Source organism: Helobdella robusta (genome assembly GCF_000326865.2).
Source record: "Helobdella robusta unplaced genomic scaffold HELROscaffold_2, whole genome shotgun sequence".
In the NCBI taxonomy this organism is placed as follows: domain Eukaryota; kingdom Metazoa; phylum Annelida; class Clitellata; order Rhynchobdellida; family Glossiphoniidae; genus Helobdella; species Helobdella robusta.
This window is the reverse complement of record NW_008704083.1, coordinates 3,545,495-3,564,912: the sequence shown is the minus strand read 5'-3', so window position 1 is coordinate 3,564,912 and position 19,418 is coordinate 3,545,495. Positions and strand designations below refer to the sequence as shown.

The window sequence follows — 19,418 nt, the reverse complement described above, 5'->3', positions numbered from 1 at the left end:
CTACTTCCATCTGTTCCTTTTCCAACATTTTCATCATTTCTGTACTACGATGGGCTTTACATCATGTAATATTTTAAGTGACATTGAACTAATGTGTGTGCTGCAATATCATTGTGATGTTTGTGACACATAACAATGTCTACAATGGAGTTGGGCAAACTGTGTCCTGGTCATTTTTAGCGGCCGCGATCGCTGTACATAATTATGTTTTACATCTGGACAAAATTTGAATTTTTTTACATCTCAATATGATGCAGGTAGTCAATAAGTGTGCGTCGGTGTGCTTTGAGAAGATTAAAAACCCAGACACATCGCTAATTCAAAGGTTGCTTATTTGTCTTATTCTATTTGTTTATTATTTTTTAAGTTTTTCAATTTTTTCGTTTTGTTTTAAAATGCTTCAAAAAAACTCGTTTCTTCATTAATTGAATAAAATTATTTCAACTTTCATCGATATTTATTCTCATTTTTCAACTTTTTACCATTATTTACTTTCTAATTTAATGTTTTTGTGTTTGACGTTCTTCATGCAACTGCATACAAAACAACCATAATTTATAACGTGCTGTTCTTACTATATGAACAAACTCCTCATAGAAAACATCTCAAACATCATTTTTTGATTATTGCTAACATTTTATGTAGTTTAATCATATCTTCACGGTAACATTTTGCAAACATAAACAACGTTTAATTAAAAAAATTCTTGAGATTTTTGCCTTCTCATTTGCAGTGGCCATTCTCGTCTCCGTTTTAGTCTTTTCTATTCATCTGAAACATTTTTATCAAACTAAATAATTACGCCATAGTATAGTCAAAAGAAGTTTCAAAAAAAATTTAGAGTCAAATGGTGCATAACAAACCTGTGATGTATTTTATGTGGTGGGTTCACAAATGCACAGATATAATCGAGAGGCAAGACAACAGCACTTCAATATTTAAGCATGATAAACGATTTGTGACAAATACTAATATAATAATTCAACACTTTTTAAACAAGTTATAGCTTCATCTTCAAATATTTGTAAAATAGGCTGTAAGTAAGAAAAAAGTTGTGTGTAGAAATTAAAAAGTAATCTCACACTGCCTTATTCTCAAATAACAAATTGTGAAAATTAAACCACAGGCATCAGGTTTTGGATTTAGTTGTTGGTCTGGTTCCTGGTTTGTCTGCTGAAAATATGCAGCTGGCAATCTCATGGGCTCTTGAAAACATCAATGTTGGATTTTTTTTAATAAATTATTTAACATGTCAATGACATTACTTTTTCATAATCTGTATTGAGCAGAGTTTACACTACAGTAAAATTAATTAACAAATGATCATTTAAAAATACACATGAACTTTTAGTCAGAAGATAGAACAGTTCAAAAAAAGAGTTATAGGATGTTGGAAGAGATATGTGCATGCTCGTCGGAGACATCTAACTGTGTTGTTCAGAATAACATGAGTGTCATTTCTGATCATTTAGTTAAGTCACTTTCATCCTGCAATCCCATATCTAAAGCGGTCTGTTTTTTTTCTTATAAATTTTTTTACTTTTCTTAATTAAAAATAAATGTAAGAATATATTTTATCGCTTGTTGAAAAAAATTAAGAGATAATTTAATGATGCGTCAAACTTTTACAGGCCCGTCTTGGATGTTTAGAAAATATCATAAAAAAGTTGGATACTCGAAACGACGGCTTCATTATAAGTCTTCTCCCTGAGGCTAGTTTCCAAATTTTATTTTTCTCTCTTTCTCTCATGTGTACACACACACATAATACAATACAATAAAATACAATAATAATTTATTCAGCAAAACACAAGGAAACCCGATGCTTACACTTGTTAGGCCACCTAGTACTAAAAAGAACGGAAAAAAATTTCCAAAATCAATAAAAGCAAAAAAAAATTAATTTACTAAATAACCAAAAAAACATAAGATCACAAATAATAACATAACATTGTGGTCGGTGAGTTAGCTCAGTCGGTAGATGTGCTATGTCTCGTGCAGTTACGCGATGGCCTGGTTCGAATACTGTCTGTCCGAAACTCAAAGACCTTCACTCACCATGCAGGTACGATGCGATGCTTGCCGTGTTTATGTACGTCGTGTGGTGTTGATAGTACCGTCTTTGTGGCACGGAGGTTTAAATAAAGGGATGATATGTAAGCGGTTCTGCTTATGTCAGAGCTGCATAATAAAGAACAAAAAAAAATTAGCTGTGAAGCGTACTAAAGTGATCATTTAAAATAAGATCATGAATTATAAACCTAAAAATGCAGAATTCTTAATAGAAACGGGTAATAAATTCCATAGGCGGAGAGAAACAGAAAGAATAGAATTAAAGAGGACACTTTTTACAGGGGTTTGGTAGTTAAAAATCCAGTTAAAAATCAGGTGTATTTCTTAAAACGGTAGAGCGACTATTAAACAAGCAACATAAATTATTATAAAGAGTATGGCAATAATTTAACATGTAAAATTTATAGGTGGCTGTTTGGCGACGGCCAAGCTATCGAGAAGATTCAGGTTGCACGTACAAACAGGCGCTATAAAGAATCACATGAAACAATGAAAAAGAAACACGAAACTAAAATTGCTATACAAATCAAGGACAACAACAACAACACACGTTTAGACGACATTTTCCACGAGATCGGGGGTTGCCGTTTGGATACCTATGATGAAACCGAAATACCCCTCGACGCCATCCACATCTGGCACTCGCCTTAGTATCACGCAACCCCGCTTTCACCCTGTCCTTCTCCACCTGCTCTCTCCATCCCAATCGCGGACGACCCCTTCCTACCACTCCTTCAACCTCGAACTCCAACGCTCGCCTAATCCCGACCCTTTCATTCCTTCTCAACACATGTCCATACCACCGCAATCTCGATCATTTTGACATTCAAATACAAATCAAGGACAACAATGTTAAAATCTTACATTACAATAACAACCATTATAATTTAAGATTAGCCGAGTCAAGACTCATAGAAAAAAGACATCCGAATAATAGATATTTAACAACGTGCAATTGGAATCCTTCCTCTTAATAAATTTAGAAACAAAGGAATCATCAATAATGATGGCACGTAAAATTACTATATTGCACAAAGTTGAAGATCGTAATAACTAATTAAATGACCGTTAAGTATTCACTTTGAACGAATAAAGAGTTAACATTGTAGAGGCACAGGATGAACATTCGGCCACATACACAACGTATCAATCTGAACACCGAAGATGGGATAGGAATACCGAAAAAAGCTTTTTTGTTCTATCACGCTTAAAACAAATTTTGGTTTTCAAGTTTTGAACTCAAGAAACTTGACAATGATTTACTATTCACCGCTAGAAAAATCGAAAAATAACACAGGAGTTAACTAGCGCAGATCATGTTACCGGATAAAACTTACGTAAACTAGATCATGCGTTAAAGAATTTTTTCAAGAACTTAAAATTTCTAGAAATATTGAAAAGCATAGTTGTAAATTATATGATGTGGAAATTGCTGTGATATTTATTAACTGCATACATCAATATTTAAATTAATAAAGATATAAGTATATTATATAAGTTTTGTCCATTTTTATCAGCTGCTGTCTCTAGTCTGATTATTTGTTCTAAGGTTATCAATTTCATGAAAACTGATTCAAGCATTTAATTAAAAAAATCATTTGGTTTTGTTTTACGGAGGTTAAAAAGATATGTGATGTTCATGGGAAATAGATAAATTCATTATTTATTAATACAATATTTATGCTTCACATTATTCATATTTCAACAGACCATATTCTGCACGAAAGCGACAGGACAAAAAGCAAAACGAGCAGCCTTTTCATTATTGAGTGAAATGGCACGAACATACATCAAATGGAATGGACAAGGTGAGTGTAGATTACACTTTTATGACTACGTGCATTTTCAGTTTCAAACACTTAGTTTGGAAGTTGTAAAGCTTGTAATGCTGTGCAAATCAATATATTTTCTTGGTTGAGTTTTTCAACTTTTTTGGGCCATACTCCCCATCAAACCATGTGAAAAAATTGTCTTGCTCTCTTCAAAATTATGCCAATCGTATCTTATTTTTTCATAAAATTAGCGTTGCACTGTGGAGGAACCTTATTTACCGTTTTTTTATTAAGTAAAATGAATATTGTACGAAAGCACACAAAAAATTTTTTCTTTTACTTTATTAATTGTTTCAAATTGATATGATGCTTGAGCCTGATGCTGACTAGATGAGTTTTGACATTTGATACCACTTTGGTCAGCTTCACTTTCAAGTCTCCCTTTCTTTGATGTGAAGATGGAGGACAAAATATTTGTTTTCTTGTAGATACCTATTTGGATATTTATTTTTCGTTGCCTCAAGAAACAAGCCAGTCTATCATTCCTTTCTTAATACATAAAGTTTTAATCGACTCCCCACCATCTTGCATTTCTATCAATGCTTCTTCATGTCATGTTGCCCATCGGAAGTGCCAGCCAAATCAACCAACATCATTTATGACATCATTCGTGTTGAAAATTCTAATTGTTTTATTTAAGGCACAAAGTTTTATTTTAAATCAACTGAAAATTGTGTTTAAAAATTTAGGTCAGACTGTATGAAGGAAATAATTTTGACTGGATAAGTGGGTGCAATGTTTGGTGTTGATAGCACGGCTAAAATAATTTAATTTTCATTTATGTTTATCTATTTTGTGACAGGTGCCTTTCTAGACTTCGTGGTCATGTTGTTTCCTGGATTAGCAAGTTCAAATGCTCACTTGGTATCCTGCTCGGTATTGGCTATTAACAAAGTTATTTTTGATTTCAAAGGTGGTTGATTTTTGTTGTTGTTTCATTTTAAAGATATTTAGGTAAAAGTACTTGCTTCATATAAATTGCTTGCACAATTAAGTTAATCAATCTTAATTGATTAACTTAATTGATGTATTATTGAAAATTTATGTCTTACAAAACAATATGTTAGAACATATTGTTTTTTTTTAAATTTAAAATGTTTAATCGATTGTATTGATTTTTCGAAGTTTAATATTAAACAATCCAATGATTGGTGGTCGAAGCGGAAATAAGAAAATTCAAAGGAATAGTAAAGCAAATATTTAATGTCGAGCCCAAGAGAGTACGTGGCATAACATTTAAACAAAATTAGCCTTTTAGTAGTTTAATAACTGTGTAACTGAGCACCTAAGTTGCATTGAAAACATGCTTCATAAATAAAATCATTGAGCGAGTTTTCTTCATTGCCTTGATAATTGTTGTTGAGGTTAATATGTAATACTTGATTGGTTGAATGATCCAACTCTTCTTTTAACTCATTGTGGCTGCATCCTCTTCATGATTAAACAGTTATTTTGTGCAACTTAAAATTTAAGCCATTAAAACTTTATTTTTTTATTGTTTACCAGTGAATATTTGTTTGCATAGAATTAAGCTGATAAACAGTAATTGTAGAATTATTTGAGACTGTCTTAATGTCGTATAACCTTCATATTCACCAGATCTTGTGGAAGCAGATTTGCTAAAAATTTTAGTTGACTATTTATGCCTTCTCTTGAAGTCAAAAAGTCGGGAAATAGTGAGATCCGGGTTGAGTTTTTTCAAGTCGTTGTTATTGGGCTTCTCAGATAGGATGGACCAATTCCTCAAACCACTGGTAGGTGCAATTTTCAATTTTATAAGATATTCTTATACGTATTTGGCCCAATACTAACTACGAAATTGTCGAATCTTTCATACATAAATTACATCGATTTGTTGCATTCTTTTAAAAACCTAGGTCAGCAGTTTGGTGTCCATGAAGGATGACAACAGACATCACTTCAGATTCAAATCTAAAGAAGTGTATATCATACTGGTCAGGAAGTTTGGGTTAGTTTCCCCTTGTGCAATTTCTCATTTTTCTACAACTTTCTACTAAACCATTAATAACATAATTTTTGAAATCACAACTAATCAGTTTAAAGCGTATAGGATTTAACTTATTCTAATATGTTATAGACAGCTAATGAAATAAACGTAATTTAAAATAGCAAGAATGTTCTATTATTGTTGATCGTTGATATGTTGATAGTTAATAATGTTTTTATATTTGATTGTTGTCATTATGTCAGCTTTTTTAGTTTAAAATTTTTCAATATGTTTTCACGGATTAATTTGTAGTAATCGTCACAATGATTCGATTAGAAATTCAATTTATTTATCCTAGCCTGTTATGAGGTTTCAACTTTTTTCTATCATCACTTTCTTAGGTTTAATATTGAATATTTCATGAATTGGCTTGCCGTTTTTATGACGCTTTTTTACATTTTCCACTTACAAAGTTGTTATTTTAAGTGCTCTTTCCATTTTTAATAACAACTGTCTATGAAGCAATCCTATGCATGAAAGTGCGTCAGTTAAAATCTGTGGTTTTAACTATAAACGAAAATATTTTAAGATGATAAAATTTGAACTAACCAATCACAACCCAACTGTACATTTTCAGAATTGAAGTGTTGTACGAGCTCCTTCCTGCCTCACACCATCGAATACTCAATCATATCAGGAAGGAAGAGCAGCGGCATAAGAAAAAAAAGTTGAAGACTGAGAAATCTACAAAGAAAGAGAAACGTAATGATGAAAACAAATCAGAGAACGGGTATGCAGCATGTCGACTGTGTGTAATGTGTTGTGTGTTTGCTTCAGATATTTTTTTATTTCTGTCTTTTTGTTTAACATTTGTTAACCGTTTGAACATTCTTAAGAGTTCCATCATTTTTTATGTTTTGTTAAGAATTTAATAATTTTAAAAAATTTGTAGCATTGAGGATCTTCTAAGGGATACCGACTCTGAAAATGATGAATCCGATAACGACAGCGAGCAGGAGGACAAATTTTATTTAAAGGAAGATAACGGAATCATTGACTTTTTGGACCCATCGGCAAATCAAAATCTTATTTGTAAGTATAATTAATTTTTAAACATGTTCTTAAATTAAACCTTTGATGCATTCTTTTGCGCCTAAATTAACTAACCTAACCAACTCTGGCTGGCTACCTAAGCTCTATTTAATTAACCATGCGAGAGATGTTTTGTCGTACCAAACTTTAGGTTTTTCAAAAAGTTTTCATCTTTTTTTTTGTCACGACCGAAGCTTTTGATCTTAATTGACTTAATTAATTTTTATATTCTTTTGTCTCTTTTTTTCAACTACTTGCTTTCCACATCCATGTTTCTGCTGTTACTTTTGCTTGCCCCAATACTGTTGGACTGGTTGTCTTTTGGGAAATAATAGCAAGCATTAACACGTTGCACTGTCTTTTAAGATTTTCTTAATGACGAAATGAAAGCTTTGAGAATTGAAATGACCTTACAAGAAGTTATTTGAAGTTTATTCTTAAGAATATAACGCAGAGTGTTTTGGGAGTAGCTTTTTCTATTTTGCTGACAAAGAGTGGTTCTTTTTATTTGCAAGATTAAAATTGATGCAGCTGCAAAATTTTTATTCTTTAAACCAACTTTTACTGCTCTTGAATCAATTTGATAGTATCAAAGTTAGATAGTATCATTGTTGATGATATTCAAAAACTCATTAATTTATTCAATCATCTGTTATTTTCAGACTCAAATTCTGACTTGAAGAAAATGAAGAAGAAGAGTAACAGCAAGGATTACTTCAAAGTTATGCCAGATGGCAGACTCATTATTCCCATCAGTGAGGAGGCTCAAGGTTTTTATCAGTATAGCTGTAATTAAAAATGTTTTTCAATCATATTGAGGAAAACTGTTTTAACTGCATTATTGGCGTATAACTTGTTACGTAGGTCAATTTTCTGTTTTTAAAATTAAACTTTCCCTTAACTTATTTAAGGAAGTCTGATAATAATGTTTATATGTTTGTTTAAAAATTGATTAACTATTATTTGTTATTTTCAATGATGTTATAATGTGAAGTCGTAACTGTTCAATAATATTACCATACAAACTTTCAGAATTGAAGATTAATGTTAAAGATGCTGTAAACCTTCCTGGTGATTCTGGTACAAAGGTTGGAAAAATTAATTCTTTTCTATCAGGCAATTTTGCATGAGCTGTTTTTAAATTAAACTTCACTTATCTGATTGCAATTACATTTCAACGTGCACACTATGATGATTATGTTTCATACATAGGTGTAAGTATACGCAAGAACTATTTTATGTACTACATATTTTTGATCATTTAGAGGCTGCATTTTAGTTTGAACTGACTGTATGCGTAACAATGGTGCAGGTGGGCTGGTAAGGATTAGACGCTGGTTTAAAAAAATTATGGAATAACCACCTACAAATTCTAAAAATTAAACATTTAGAATAATTTGATACCTCCACTAAATAATTGGAGGTCCCCATTTTTCGTTGCTTCGTTCAGGTCGGTCTCAACGTCTGCACACTTCTATCATTTATTTTTTATTTAGTTTCAGTAGTTTGTTGTCCATATTGCTTTAAGAACATTTATAACCTAAACTGGTTTTGTAGTTTGGACTGAGTTATGTTGGATTTGTATGTTTGCACGGAACTATGTAGACAGAGGATATTATATCCCCACTGTTGATAAGAAGGGTATTAGAAATAAAAAAATTAACATAGATATGGAAGGAGTCCTACTTCAACAATTTTTTTAACGTTTTCTTGTTCATCTATTTCGCCGCAATATCTTTGATTAACATTTGCATGTCTCTCTCTTAAAGCATCGATGTTTCTCAATACAGACAAGAAAAAGAAAAATATCCATTGGAAGAAAAAATGACGTCACAGATGATGAAGATGATGATGACAACGACTTTGACAACGAAGTTTATTCTAAATCATCTTACAAACGTAATTGTTTTCTTATTTCATTTTGCGATCATGATGGGCATTTTTCAAACTCATTCAAACTCATATCCAAGCTGAGGAGGATTGATTAATCGATTGATATCATGATGGGCATTATGGGCGGCGTGATGTCTTAGTGGTTAAGATCGCCTGCTTTGCAGTGCATGGAGTGACCTGGTTCGAATATTGCAAAAAGATGCCCACCTATTACATGCTTCGTATGTCGTGCGTCGCTTAGCACAATCACACACGCTGTTTGTGTGTTGTTGATTCCTCTGAACCCAGGAAGAGACGGGCCTTGAATCTTTTTTCATCAAATTGCAACTAAATATAAATAATATTAACGCTTATAAGTACAATGACAATTTATTATACAATCTATTAAGCTGGAGGAAAGGGAATTCATCGATCAATTAAAAAGGAAAAGCCAAAGAAGAAAAGTACTTTACCAAGAAAAAATTTCGGAACCTGCAAAGTTGTTACTCTTTTTTATTGCATCATTGTATTGCATTTTAATAATTTTTCAGAGTTTTCATTGAAAATTAAGCTAATTGCGTGTAAATTACTGTCTTTTTTTGAATTATTGATAGTATTTTCAAAGGGCGATAATGACCAAGCAAACAGTAGTTAGAAGGACTGAGATGGGATAAGTTGACAGACGCGGACTTCTGTTAAAACTTTAACCTTACAAATTGTATAATCAGATAGTGATAATAAATGGTATATCAATCTTAACATTTTGAAATTTATTTTATTTTTCAGAAAAGTAAAGGAGATAAACTCAAAGGGAATCTGGAGCCCTATACTTACTATCCATTAGATGCAAAAATGATCAATAAAAGGTGAGTATAAATCGTTTCAACAGTCAATGCTGCTTTAGTACAAACTGAAAATGCCGGAAGGGCATGTTCCTTTAATAAACGACGTGATATACATTTAAGGTTTTTTTTGCAGGTGCAAGACCAATTTTCAAGGAATTGTAAAGAAAAGAAGATGTTGATAAAATTGAACATTTGCTTTTAAATTGCGTTGTAAATTATAAAATAAAGTACTATTACTTGTTGTTGTGTTTAATAAGATGCTATGTGTTTCCCCTCTTTAAATGTACGTGGGATCATGTATTTATTGGTTGCCTAAAGGAAGAGGTGCCAAAAGTGTCTTCTGAGTCTTGCATGTCGACATCTTTAGAAGTTGGTAACCAGAGGTTGAGTAATTAGTACGAAAAACTAAACAGCATTGAAACAGTTGCTAACTAAGAAGGGTAGTTTAGGGTAGATATCTTTATGAATAAAAGGTCATGAATTGTCGTTTATCGATAGCTCTATTCAATTACATGTATGAAGCGAAATCTGAGCAGTCACCTGGAAGTAAATACGTCATTACACTGTACGCTTCAAACGATCATCCTCTGTAGCTCCCATGCATCGATTATAATGGATGCATGACCGCTTCTCTTGTTTCCAGTAGAGAGCATAATGAAAGAGACAAGACAGGACAATTCCATTTAAAAAATTCATGATCGCCGAACACGAACTCCAGTAGCTATTTAATTTAAATTTTGTGTAATACGTTTAAGCACGTATTTCTTGAAATTGCTTCCGCTTACCTATTCGAATGCCGAAGCTAAGCATAACGAAGGTAACCTCGCAAGGCAATTTACTTACAAAAATGCAATGTACGATATTCCCTGTGTAGTTCAATCGTTAACGTCAGTCATATATATAGAGTGTATACTATGTCACATATAATGTTATATTCTATATAATGACGTCAGTCTAATAATCAATCATTTATGAGATGTTCTATGTATGGAATATACTATTATATGGAATATACTATTATAAATGTACGAAATAAGTTTACTGTCTATGGTTTTGTTATTCAACGTCTTTTCGTTGTTGTGTTTGCAAATAGGTTTTTTGTTGGACTTTTTCATTTTGTGTACCGCTGCGAATAAAATGTCGGAAGCAAAAAATATAAACGTTCTGTTTCAGATGTGCTCAAATTTAATGAAAATTTGGAATAAAAAGCCGGTTAATCTGGACGAATGTGGTAAGATGCTGGAAAAGTTGAAGGTTTGTTTTATCGCCCATCATCATGATTCGGCTTTTTTTCTATTCTAATATAAATTTTTGAGTTTTGACTTGACAGAAACAGATCTAATATGTTGATGAGTTTTGACACAGAAACAAAATAATATGACGACTTCATGCTTTTTTTATTTTTAACATTTTTTTTAAATATTTTATGTTGAGAAAGGATTAGGCAAACTAACTAATTGAAATGAAAATAGTTTCATAAAAAAATTAAAAAATTGAAATAATTTTCCTCACATTACAATACATAACACTTCAACCGACACAATAGGTCACCTTGGTTGAGTATCAAATTGATTTCTTACCTTCTCAGAGTTCTACATTAAACATTGAGCACATTGTAACAGCGAGTAAGATTATATTATTATTTTCACTTATTTCAATAATTCAATTTTTGTTCCAATAATCCACATAATTTTTTTCATTATTTAAACATTTTGTAACATTTTCCATTTTAGGAGATACGTTAGAAATAGGTGCTCAGTGGGCCATAGCTATGAAAAACAAAGATTTATTTGAAAGATACATGGCACAATTAAAATGCTATTACCTAGACTATAAAAGTGATGGCAAATTAAGTAACATGTTAGTGTAATTTCATTTAATATATTTTATTATATGCTTTGTTAATTTAATTCTCAGAATTTTTCAATATATATTTTCTTTTAATTTAAACTAAATTTTTCTGTTGTCTCAAATAAGGTCAGGAAAGTAGGTGACTTAATTATTAAATAATAATGTTGTCAACTTTGACATTTTGCACTAATTAAATTAAGACTAAATTGATTTTTGACAAAGAAAATTTTCAATGTAAATTGTTTAAATGAGATAGTGCAGCTTGCTTATAGAAAGTCCTGTTAAGCAAATGAAGATTGGTTCTTACATTTTGGGCTATTGTAGGATTAATAATTGATTTATTTTAAACCTTTTTATATAATGTGCACCTCTTTATTTACATGCAAGTAAGTTTTCATGTTTTCCAGAAAGTCAGCAATTATTCCAATTGATATTAATCCATCACGCTTATTTGTTATTTACTGAGAAATTCTAAATAAAGATAATGAATGCTAAACATGCAAGCATGTTTAACATTATGAAATATAGAATAAAAAAGTGGAAATAGGATAGTTTTGTTGGCAGTAGGCATGAGTGGAGATGAGTGAAAAGTGTGAAGTGTTATAATGATATAGGAATGATTGTTTGTACACTAGTGTGATATTGAACATACTTTTACTAAATATCTGTATACATACATACATATATACACACATACAACAACAAAACACGTTTAGACGGCATTTTCCCCGAGATCGGGGGTTGCCGTTTGGCTACCTATGATGAAACCGAAATACCCCTCGACGCCATCCACATCTGGCACTCGCCTTAGTATCACGCAACCCCGCTTTCACCCTGTCCTTCTCCACCTGCTCTCTCCATCCCAATCGCGGATGACCCCTTCCTACCACTCCTTCAACCTCGAACTCCAACGCTCGCCTAATCCCGACCCTTTCATCCCATCTCAACACATGTCCATACCACCGCAATCTTGATCTCCTTATCAATGTCACAATGTCCTCATTCAGTCCCATCATTGACATCAGCTCTGTACTACTCCTCCTATCCTTCACTTTAACCCCACACATCATCCTCACCATAGCTCTTTCAGTCCTCTGCAGTACACTTTCTTCCTCTCTCCTCAACACCCAAGTTTCACCACCATATACCATCGCTGCTCTCACACATGCTTTATATACCCTCCCTTTCATCTTCACTGACCATTTCTTTCCACACAATACCCCACCCAGTTCCCTAAATTTCATCCATCCCACACGAACTCTAGTCGTAACTGCGCTCAAACATCCTCCATCCGCATTCAGCTTATCTCCTAAGTAAACAAAGCTTTCCACTCTTTCAATACCACCACTCAACCCCGTCCTTGAGTCCGTCCTATTATATTAATCACACCATGAACACATTTCTTACATTTGAACGTGCCTTCCACCTTTTTCAGTGCCCCTCTCACACCTCTACATCTCTTATGCACCCATTTCTGACATCCTATACACTATACCGAGTTAGCCTTCACTCTCCTGTCACATACCCCACAGGGGTCTATTTTACTTATCACTTGCTCCCCACCTTCCCCACTCACCATTACCTTCGTCTTACCAATATTAACTTTTAACCCTTTCTTTTCAATAACACTTTTCCATCTGTCAAATTTTAACTGCAATTCTTCCATGCTATCAGCCATCAAGACTAAATCATCTGCATACAAAATCTCAAATAACAACCCCTCCATTATGTTTCCACACACAACATCCATCACAATTGCAAACAGAAACAGTGATAACACTGATCCTTGATGCACTCCTACCTTAACACTAAAAGCGTCCGACATCCCCCTTCCAACCTTCACCTTTGTCTTTGCCCCTTCATACAGCTGCATCACAGCTTTAACAAGTCTCTCATTCACTCCTTTCTTTTTCAACGCCCATTCAATGACCTTCCTCGGTACTCGATCAAAAGCCTTTTCTAGATCCACAAAACACATGTACAATCTTCTTCTTTCTATAATTCTCCTGCAATATTCTCACCATGAACAACGCGTCCACTGTTCCCCTACCAGGCATAAACCCACACAACATTTCATTAATTGTCACCATATTTTTCAACCTCCTCTCAAGCACCCTCTCCACTACCTTCATTCCGTGCTCTAGCAATTTCACACGCCTATATGACCCACAATCTCTCACATCTCCTTTGCCCTTATACAACGGCACCAACACACTGTGTCGCCAATCCTCAGGTATACCTTCATCATCAAACATACTGTTAGCAATTCTTATCATAACTTCAATTCCTATCACCCCACTCGCTTTTATATGTTCTGCCGCCACTTCCGAAACCCCTGTCGCCTTACCTAGTTTCATTTCTCTAACTGTTTTCTCTACTTCCTCCATCGTCACCTTCTCTATAGGTCCGTGTGTGACCGCGGATTCCACATCTCCATCCCGCTCATTCTCTTCATTCATCAACCTTTCCATATGAGCTTTCCACACCTGAGCTTTTTCCTCCTCATCTATACACAACTTGCCAGATCCATCCCAAACACATCTATTCCCTATAACATCTTTCCTATCCCTCATTGACTGCTTTGCTACTTTGAACATTTACCTCGAACTCACATCAAATTCCATTTCCTTCATTAACCTATCTGATGCTTTCGTCATTGCAGTTGCCACTGCCTGTTTTGCAACCTTCTTAGCCTTCCTATACTCAGACTCCGCTTCCTCCATCATGTCCATTCTCCATACCCTAACCTCTCCTTCTTGACTTCCAAAACCCTTCTTATATCTTCATCCCACCACCACGTCTCGCCATGCCTACACTTTCCTTTCGTCCATCGACATACTTTATCTGCCGTAGCCAACACACAGTCCCTGTATCTCTCCCAAACATCTCCATCCTTACCACTCTCCCAATTTTCAGCCACCTTCACTTCAAATGCCTTCCTCACCTCTGCATCCTGCAACTTCCATGTCTTTCTCTTTGCCACAAACTTATCCTTCTTCCTCCTCCCCATTTCTTTTGATGTCATATCCATCACAACCATACTATGCTGCAACATACCAGGTATCGCCTTCACATTCTTCACATACTTCCTATGTTTGGCCCTTACCAATATATAGTCTATCATCGATCTATGTTCCCCTGACCTATAAGTAATCAATCGCGCTGGTTCCCTTGTGAACCAAGTATTCCCACATACATACCGAAATGTGGAATAACAATTTGTATTGAATAAAAATAGGAAAAAAGAGGCAGAGTTGGTTGAGCATGTATAGTTAAATTTTCTATACATGTCATGGTTAATGAATCATGAGATAATTTTATTTAGTGAAAAGGAGAATCATTTTTATAAAAATTATAATGACATATTTTTCACATTAAATTTTATAGATGATAAACAAATTTTTCAATCTTTTTAAATTTACCCGGCCCTTGTGCAATGAGCGTTGATTTATTAATGAAGGAATGCATTAAAATACTACCCATCATTGAAATTTTGAAGGAATTCATCTCTTATGGAATCGCCATACAAAGCACAGCTACTTGGCTTGAATTTGTTGAGGTTGTTGTCAGAAAACAAATTGTCTGACTTTCATACCGTTAGTAAGAAAGGTTTTGTAATCAAATAATCTGATAACACATATTCAAATCAATTGCATTTTTTGATTTTGATTTTATTTTTCATTTTTAACTTTTCTTGAGTTGTTTTGTATCATCAATATCTGGTTTATAGATCAGCTCTCTTTATATTATTCATTGAATGTAGCACCTTATATTTGTTGGTGACTAAGGAGGCAGAAGAGCCATGTCTTGAGTTGTTATTGTATGATTACCTAACTTGAATACTATCTGCCTGAAATTTAGTAAATCATAGGCCTAGGTCATTTGGTGAGGTGCTTGTGAGTTTAAGGCTTTGTAGCTTTGTGTGCATATTCTCATATTCTTGATCATCCCTTTTTATATTTTGAAACTCACTTCTCTCTTATTTCTCCTATTTTTATTTCTTATAAGTTTGATTCTTCATAACCGTTTATCACAAATTTTTATTTTGTGCTTCACTTGGCTCTCTCAATAATTTTTTTCCATAATTTAACTTGATCACTCTAATATGCATTCTACAAAATCAATCAAACCAGCTGAATATTAAAGTATAGACATTGTTAGCATGATGATTTTGTTTCATGTGGACAAAAAATGTTTTTTGTTTTCAAGTAATTTATTTTTTATGATATTGTGTAGTAGATAGCTATTGAAAAAGGATTGTTCATATGTATGTATGTATGTAATTTTAGAAAATCTGTAAATGATTAAGTTGCTCAAATACAAATCAATGAAAACACATATTTCATTTTTTTCTCTTTTGAAATAACACTCTTGACATATTTTTTTAATTTTTTAGATTAAACTGTAAACTTATTAATTGAATTTTTTGTTATTAAAGCTAATTTTCGTTTCATCGAAGTATAGCTTTGACCTTTTAAGCACTCATTTGAGTCTTAATAATTGTCTGTTTGCTTAATTTAAGTATCTCTACTGAAAGCAGTTTGTTCCTTTTAATTGTTCATCTGCTGTTTGGAAAGTAATTTAAAATGTTTTTCATAAGTTGCACATTATACTAAATTACATGTGTTGTGACTGTATGGTTTATATCAGTGACCATATTATTTGGTTTTTTACTTACCCGGTTCAATTATATTAATTCGTTGAAAAGGAATTGGAACGGTTGAAAAGTGATGATTTGAAGAATAGCGTCTACATAAAACACCCAATTCAAATAGAGCAGTACATGATGGAAGGAAGCTACAACAAGGTAAATTATTCAAAAATGCAATATAGGTAGTAGTGGTGATAACATTAATAGTAATATCCATTCAATTTTCTCATTCAACTGTGTAATATAACTGTACTTGAATCTTCATTGATCCGACTTTATAAACATTCCAATACTTTTTAATTCATGAGCTACATTAAATGATTAAAAATAAATTTAAAAAACGTTTCAGTTTTTTCTGTAAAAAGATATGTAACAACTAAAAAATCTTCAAATCCCTTGTACCCACCTGCAACTAAATCTCCCCTTTAAAAGCGTTAGGTATTGCTTGCACAGAGCCTCACCTGTTTGCTAGATAAAATATTTATTTTAATACAAATTTTTTTCAACATAAGGATGACGTTATTCTCATGTCGATTTAACGAAATTTTTTGTAGTTGAAAAGAATTACTAAAAAAAATTTATTTGATCTAGAAGTAGATATTTCTTAGAAAAACTTTTTTGCCTGTTCTAACATGAAATTTGTATACTTTGCACTTTTTTAAATTGATCTACTGTTCTTGAAATGTTGACATATTTTCACAACATTCCCTAGTAAACTGGTGGCTATTTAAGCCAGTTTCATACATCTAAAATACAAACATCGTTTTCAACATTAAAAAATCTTGCTAGAAAAATAATTATTTGCTCAAGCACTATTAACTACAAAAGTACAAAATCTCCCCACGTTTTTATTTTTTAACACCTTTTCCTGTGTCTTGGTGTTATAAGAAAGAAATTTTCAGTTAGCACTTGATTCAAAGTTTCAGTTTTGTACCCACTCACGTTATTATTAAAGTGTTTGTTGTTCCTGATGTCTCCAGCGTTATATTTTTGAAAAATATTGTTAGGAACAGGTAGAATTCCTACCATGTTTCATCATTTGTTTTGGAATAAATTAGAACTCTACGAATAGACTTCAATTCAGCTTATTTAAATGTTGGTATGTAAAACTTTTAATTACTTTTTTAAATTAGGTTTTTCTAGCAAAGAGACAGTGTACATCAGCCGACTACACATTTTTCATGGACATTTTTGCTTGAACTATTAGGTGTGTTTTCGACCTTTTTTCTTTTTTATTCCATACTAAATTGGGCTAGAAAACGATTTCCAAATAACTCAATTTGAAAAGTGTTGATTTTTTGCAGATAGTAGTAATGTAATAATAATTTGCTGGACACCTGCCCACGTGCCAGTCTTCTCTAGTTGGTCTATACAGCTAAGCACCAATGATGGTGGTGATACAGAGTTGATGTTGAATATTTAAAATTTTTCAAGTGACGGGAGGAAACTGGAACTTATTAGCAAACAAGAGTTTTTTATTTAAAATTTAGTATTTTGGCACATGTGTAGAATATAGAAAACAAATTAAAAAATTTTTCAACGCGCACACAAGTAGTTTTTGTGTAGAATGTAGAAAACAAATTCAGAAGTTTCTTTGAAGAAGCTCATAAATCAAATTATTGAACATTGGCATCTCATTGTGCCATCAGCAGTCAACTACACGTGTGTAGAAAGTTATGTATATGGAGTTATACTTTTTTCCAGAAATTATCAGCTCAAATTTATTGTTTAATCGCAATTAAAGTTTGGCACTGCGATATCTTATAATATTAACTGCAAACCGTAATAATCATCATATAAAACAAAACATTTGCTCAATACAAGTGATAGAAATAGTACAGGTTGAGATGGTTTTTTCTAAGCTCAAAAATCAAGACAGCTCAAAAACATTCGCTTCTGGTTCACAAATAATTATATTTTTAGTTTATTGTTTCCGAAAGGTTTTGTGTGCTCTGAATTTAGTTAATCCATCCTCATAATTTGTTTATCGCCATTTTCGTAGTGTTCGACGACGCTTTTCAAAGTTTTTACAAACAGCGGACGCTCATGCGTGTTTGAAATAACAGCGTATGATGCGCGCGGATTTCTTTTCATTCAAACTCGATCACAGCATTCTACCTCTATACCGTCTCGCAGTCCAAGTATAGACAAAAATACTCTCGTGAAACGGTGGTTAATCAGCTCGAACTTTGGACTATATATATTGTATTCTATTGTGTCGTTGAGATTCATTGTTAATCTAATAATATTGTTGCTTTGTTAAATGAATGTTTGTTGAACAAAACTAATTTCAAAGGAAGGAGATTGCAGAATGTTTTGAAAAGGCTTATGAGCGTCTCAACGTCCAGGAGGCTGCCAGGATGCTCTTTCTAGACTCAGCCAATGCTGCAATTAACTACGCAAAAAACGTTAAATTTTTCATTTTTTCCTATTCCCTTTGTGAGAATTTATTTATACGTTAATAACCTCGTGCACGAATGCATTGTTCTGTTAGGAACATTCCAATTTATGCGCACGGGCCACAGCTCAAGGAACAGACATTGGCTGCTGCAAAAACTCCGTGAACCTGTGTCACCATTATTTTCTGTAATTTTCGTTTATTATTGCGTTCAATAAATTATATTCAGCCAAGAAGCCCCACACCATATCTGATATATAATATAATTTATGTGATCCCCAGTTGCTGATTTTGTTTCTTTCCACGACTGCATCAACTACCACTTCTCTATATACAAATACCTGTCCTGTATTTTAAAATGATGTCTTATTACAGTCCTGCCCACAATTCTAGTTCCAGAATTCACAAGTGATAGTATTATTATTATTATTATACGTCCTACCTCGGGGAACTGGGTCTCTGGACGCTAAACGAAGAAAGATTGATTGATATTATTACACATTGCATATTGTAACCTCAGCTTCAGAGATGCAGTTTAATTTTGACAAATTATTTCAACATGTATTTAATTCTATAAATTTGGATGTTAAATCATTTAATTTAATCAATAACAGAAAAATTGGAAACTGGAAAACAATTATTTTGTATTCCATCGACCTGAAAGAGTGGATGATCTGGTGCCCTCAACTGAACTGGCAGAAAAAACAATTGAATATGCAAAAGAACTAGAGATGATTGTATAAAATCCATCTGACAAAACTTCGCTTTTTGTTCTCCTAAATTTAGTTGTAGTAAATCAATTTGTTTTTGACACAAAAAATAATTGCTCTAAATTATTGTATTAACAGTCAACACA

General features: G+C 32.9%; 1 protein-coding gene across 1 annotated transcript; it reads left to right on the top strand.

Annotated features, from left to right (window-relative positions):
- The first annotated feature begins 10,757 nt into the window (after positions 1-10,757).
- On the top strand, positions 10,758-19,379 carry HELRODRAFT_188276 (hypothetical protein). The gene is made up of 8 exons (XM_009017264.1): positions 10,758-10,916; positions 11,209-11,287; positions 11,396-11,522; positions 15,013-15,109; positions 16,222-16,320; positions 18,275-18,336; positions 18,461-18,572; positions 19,177-19,379. Exons 1-8 carry the CDS (start codon positions 10,800-10,802, stop codon positions 19,303-19,305), a joined length of 822 nt encoding a protein of 273 aa, XP_009015512.1. The 5' UTR covers positions 10,758-10,799; the 3' UTR covers positions 19,306-19,379.
- The last annotated feature ends 39 nt before the right edge of the window (positions 19,380-19,418 follow it).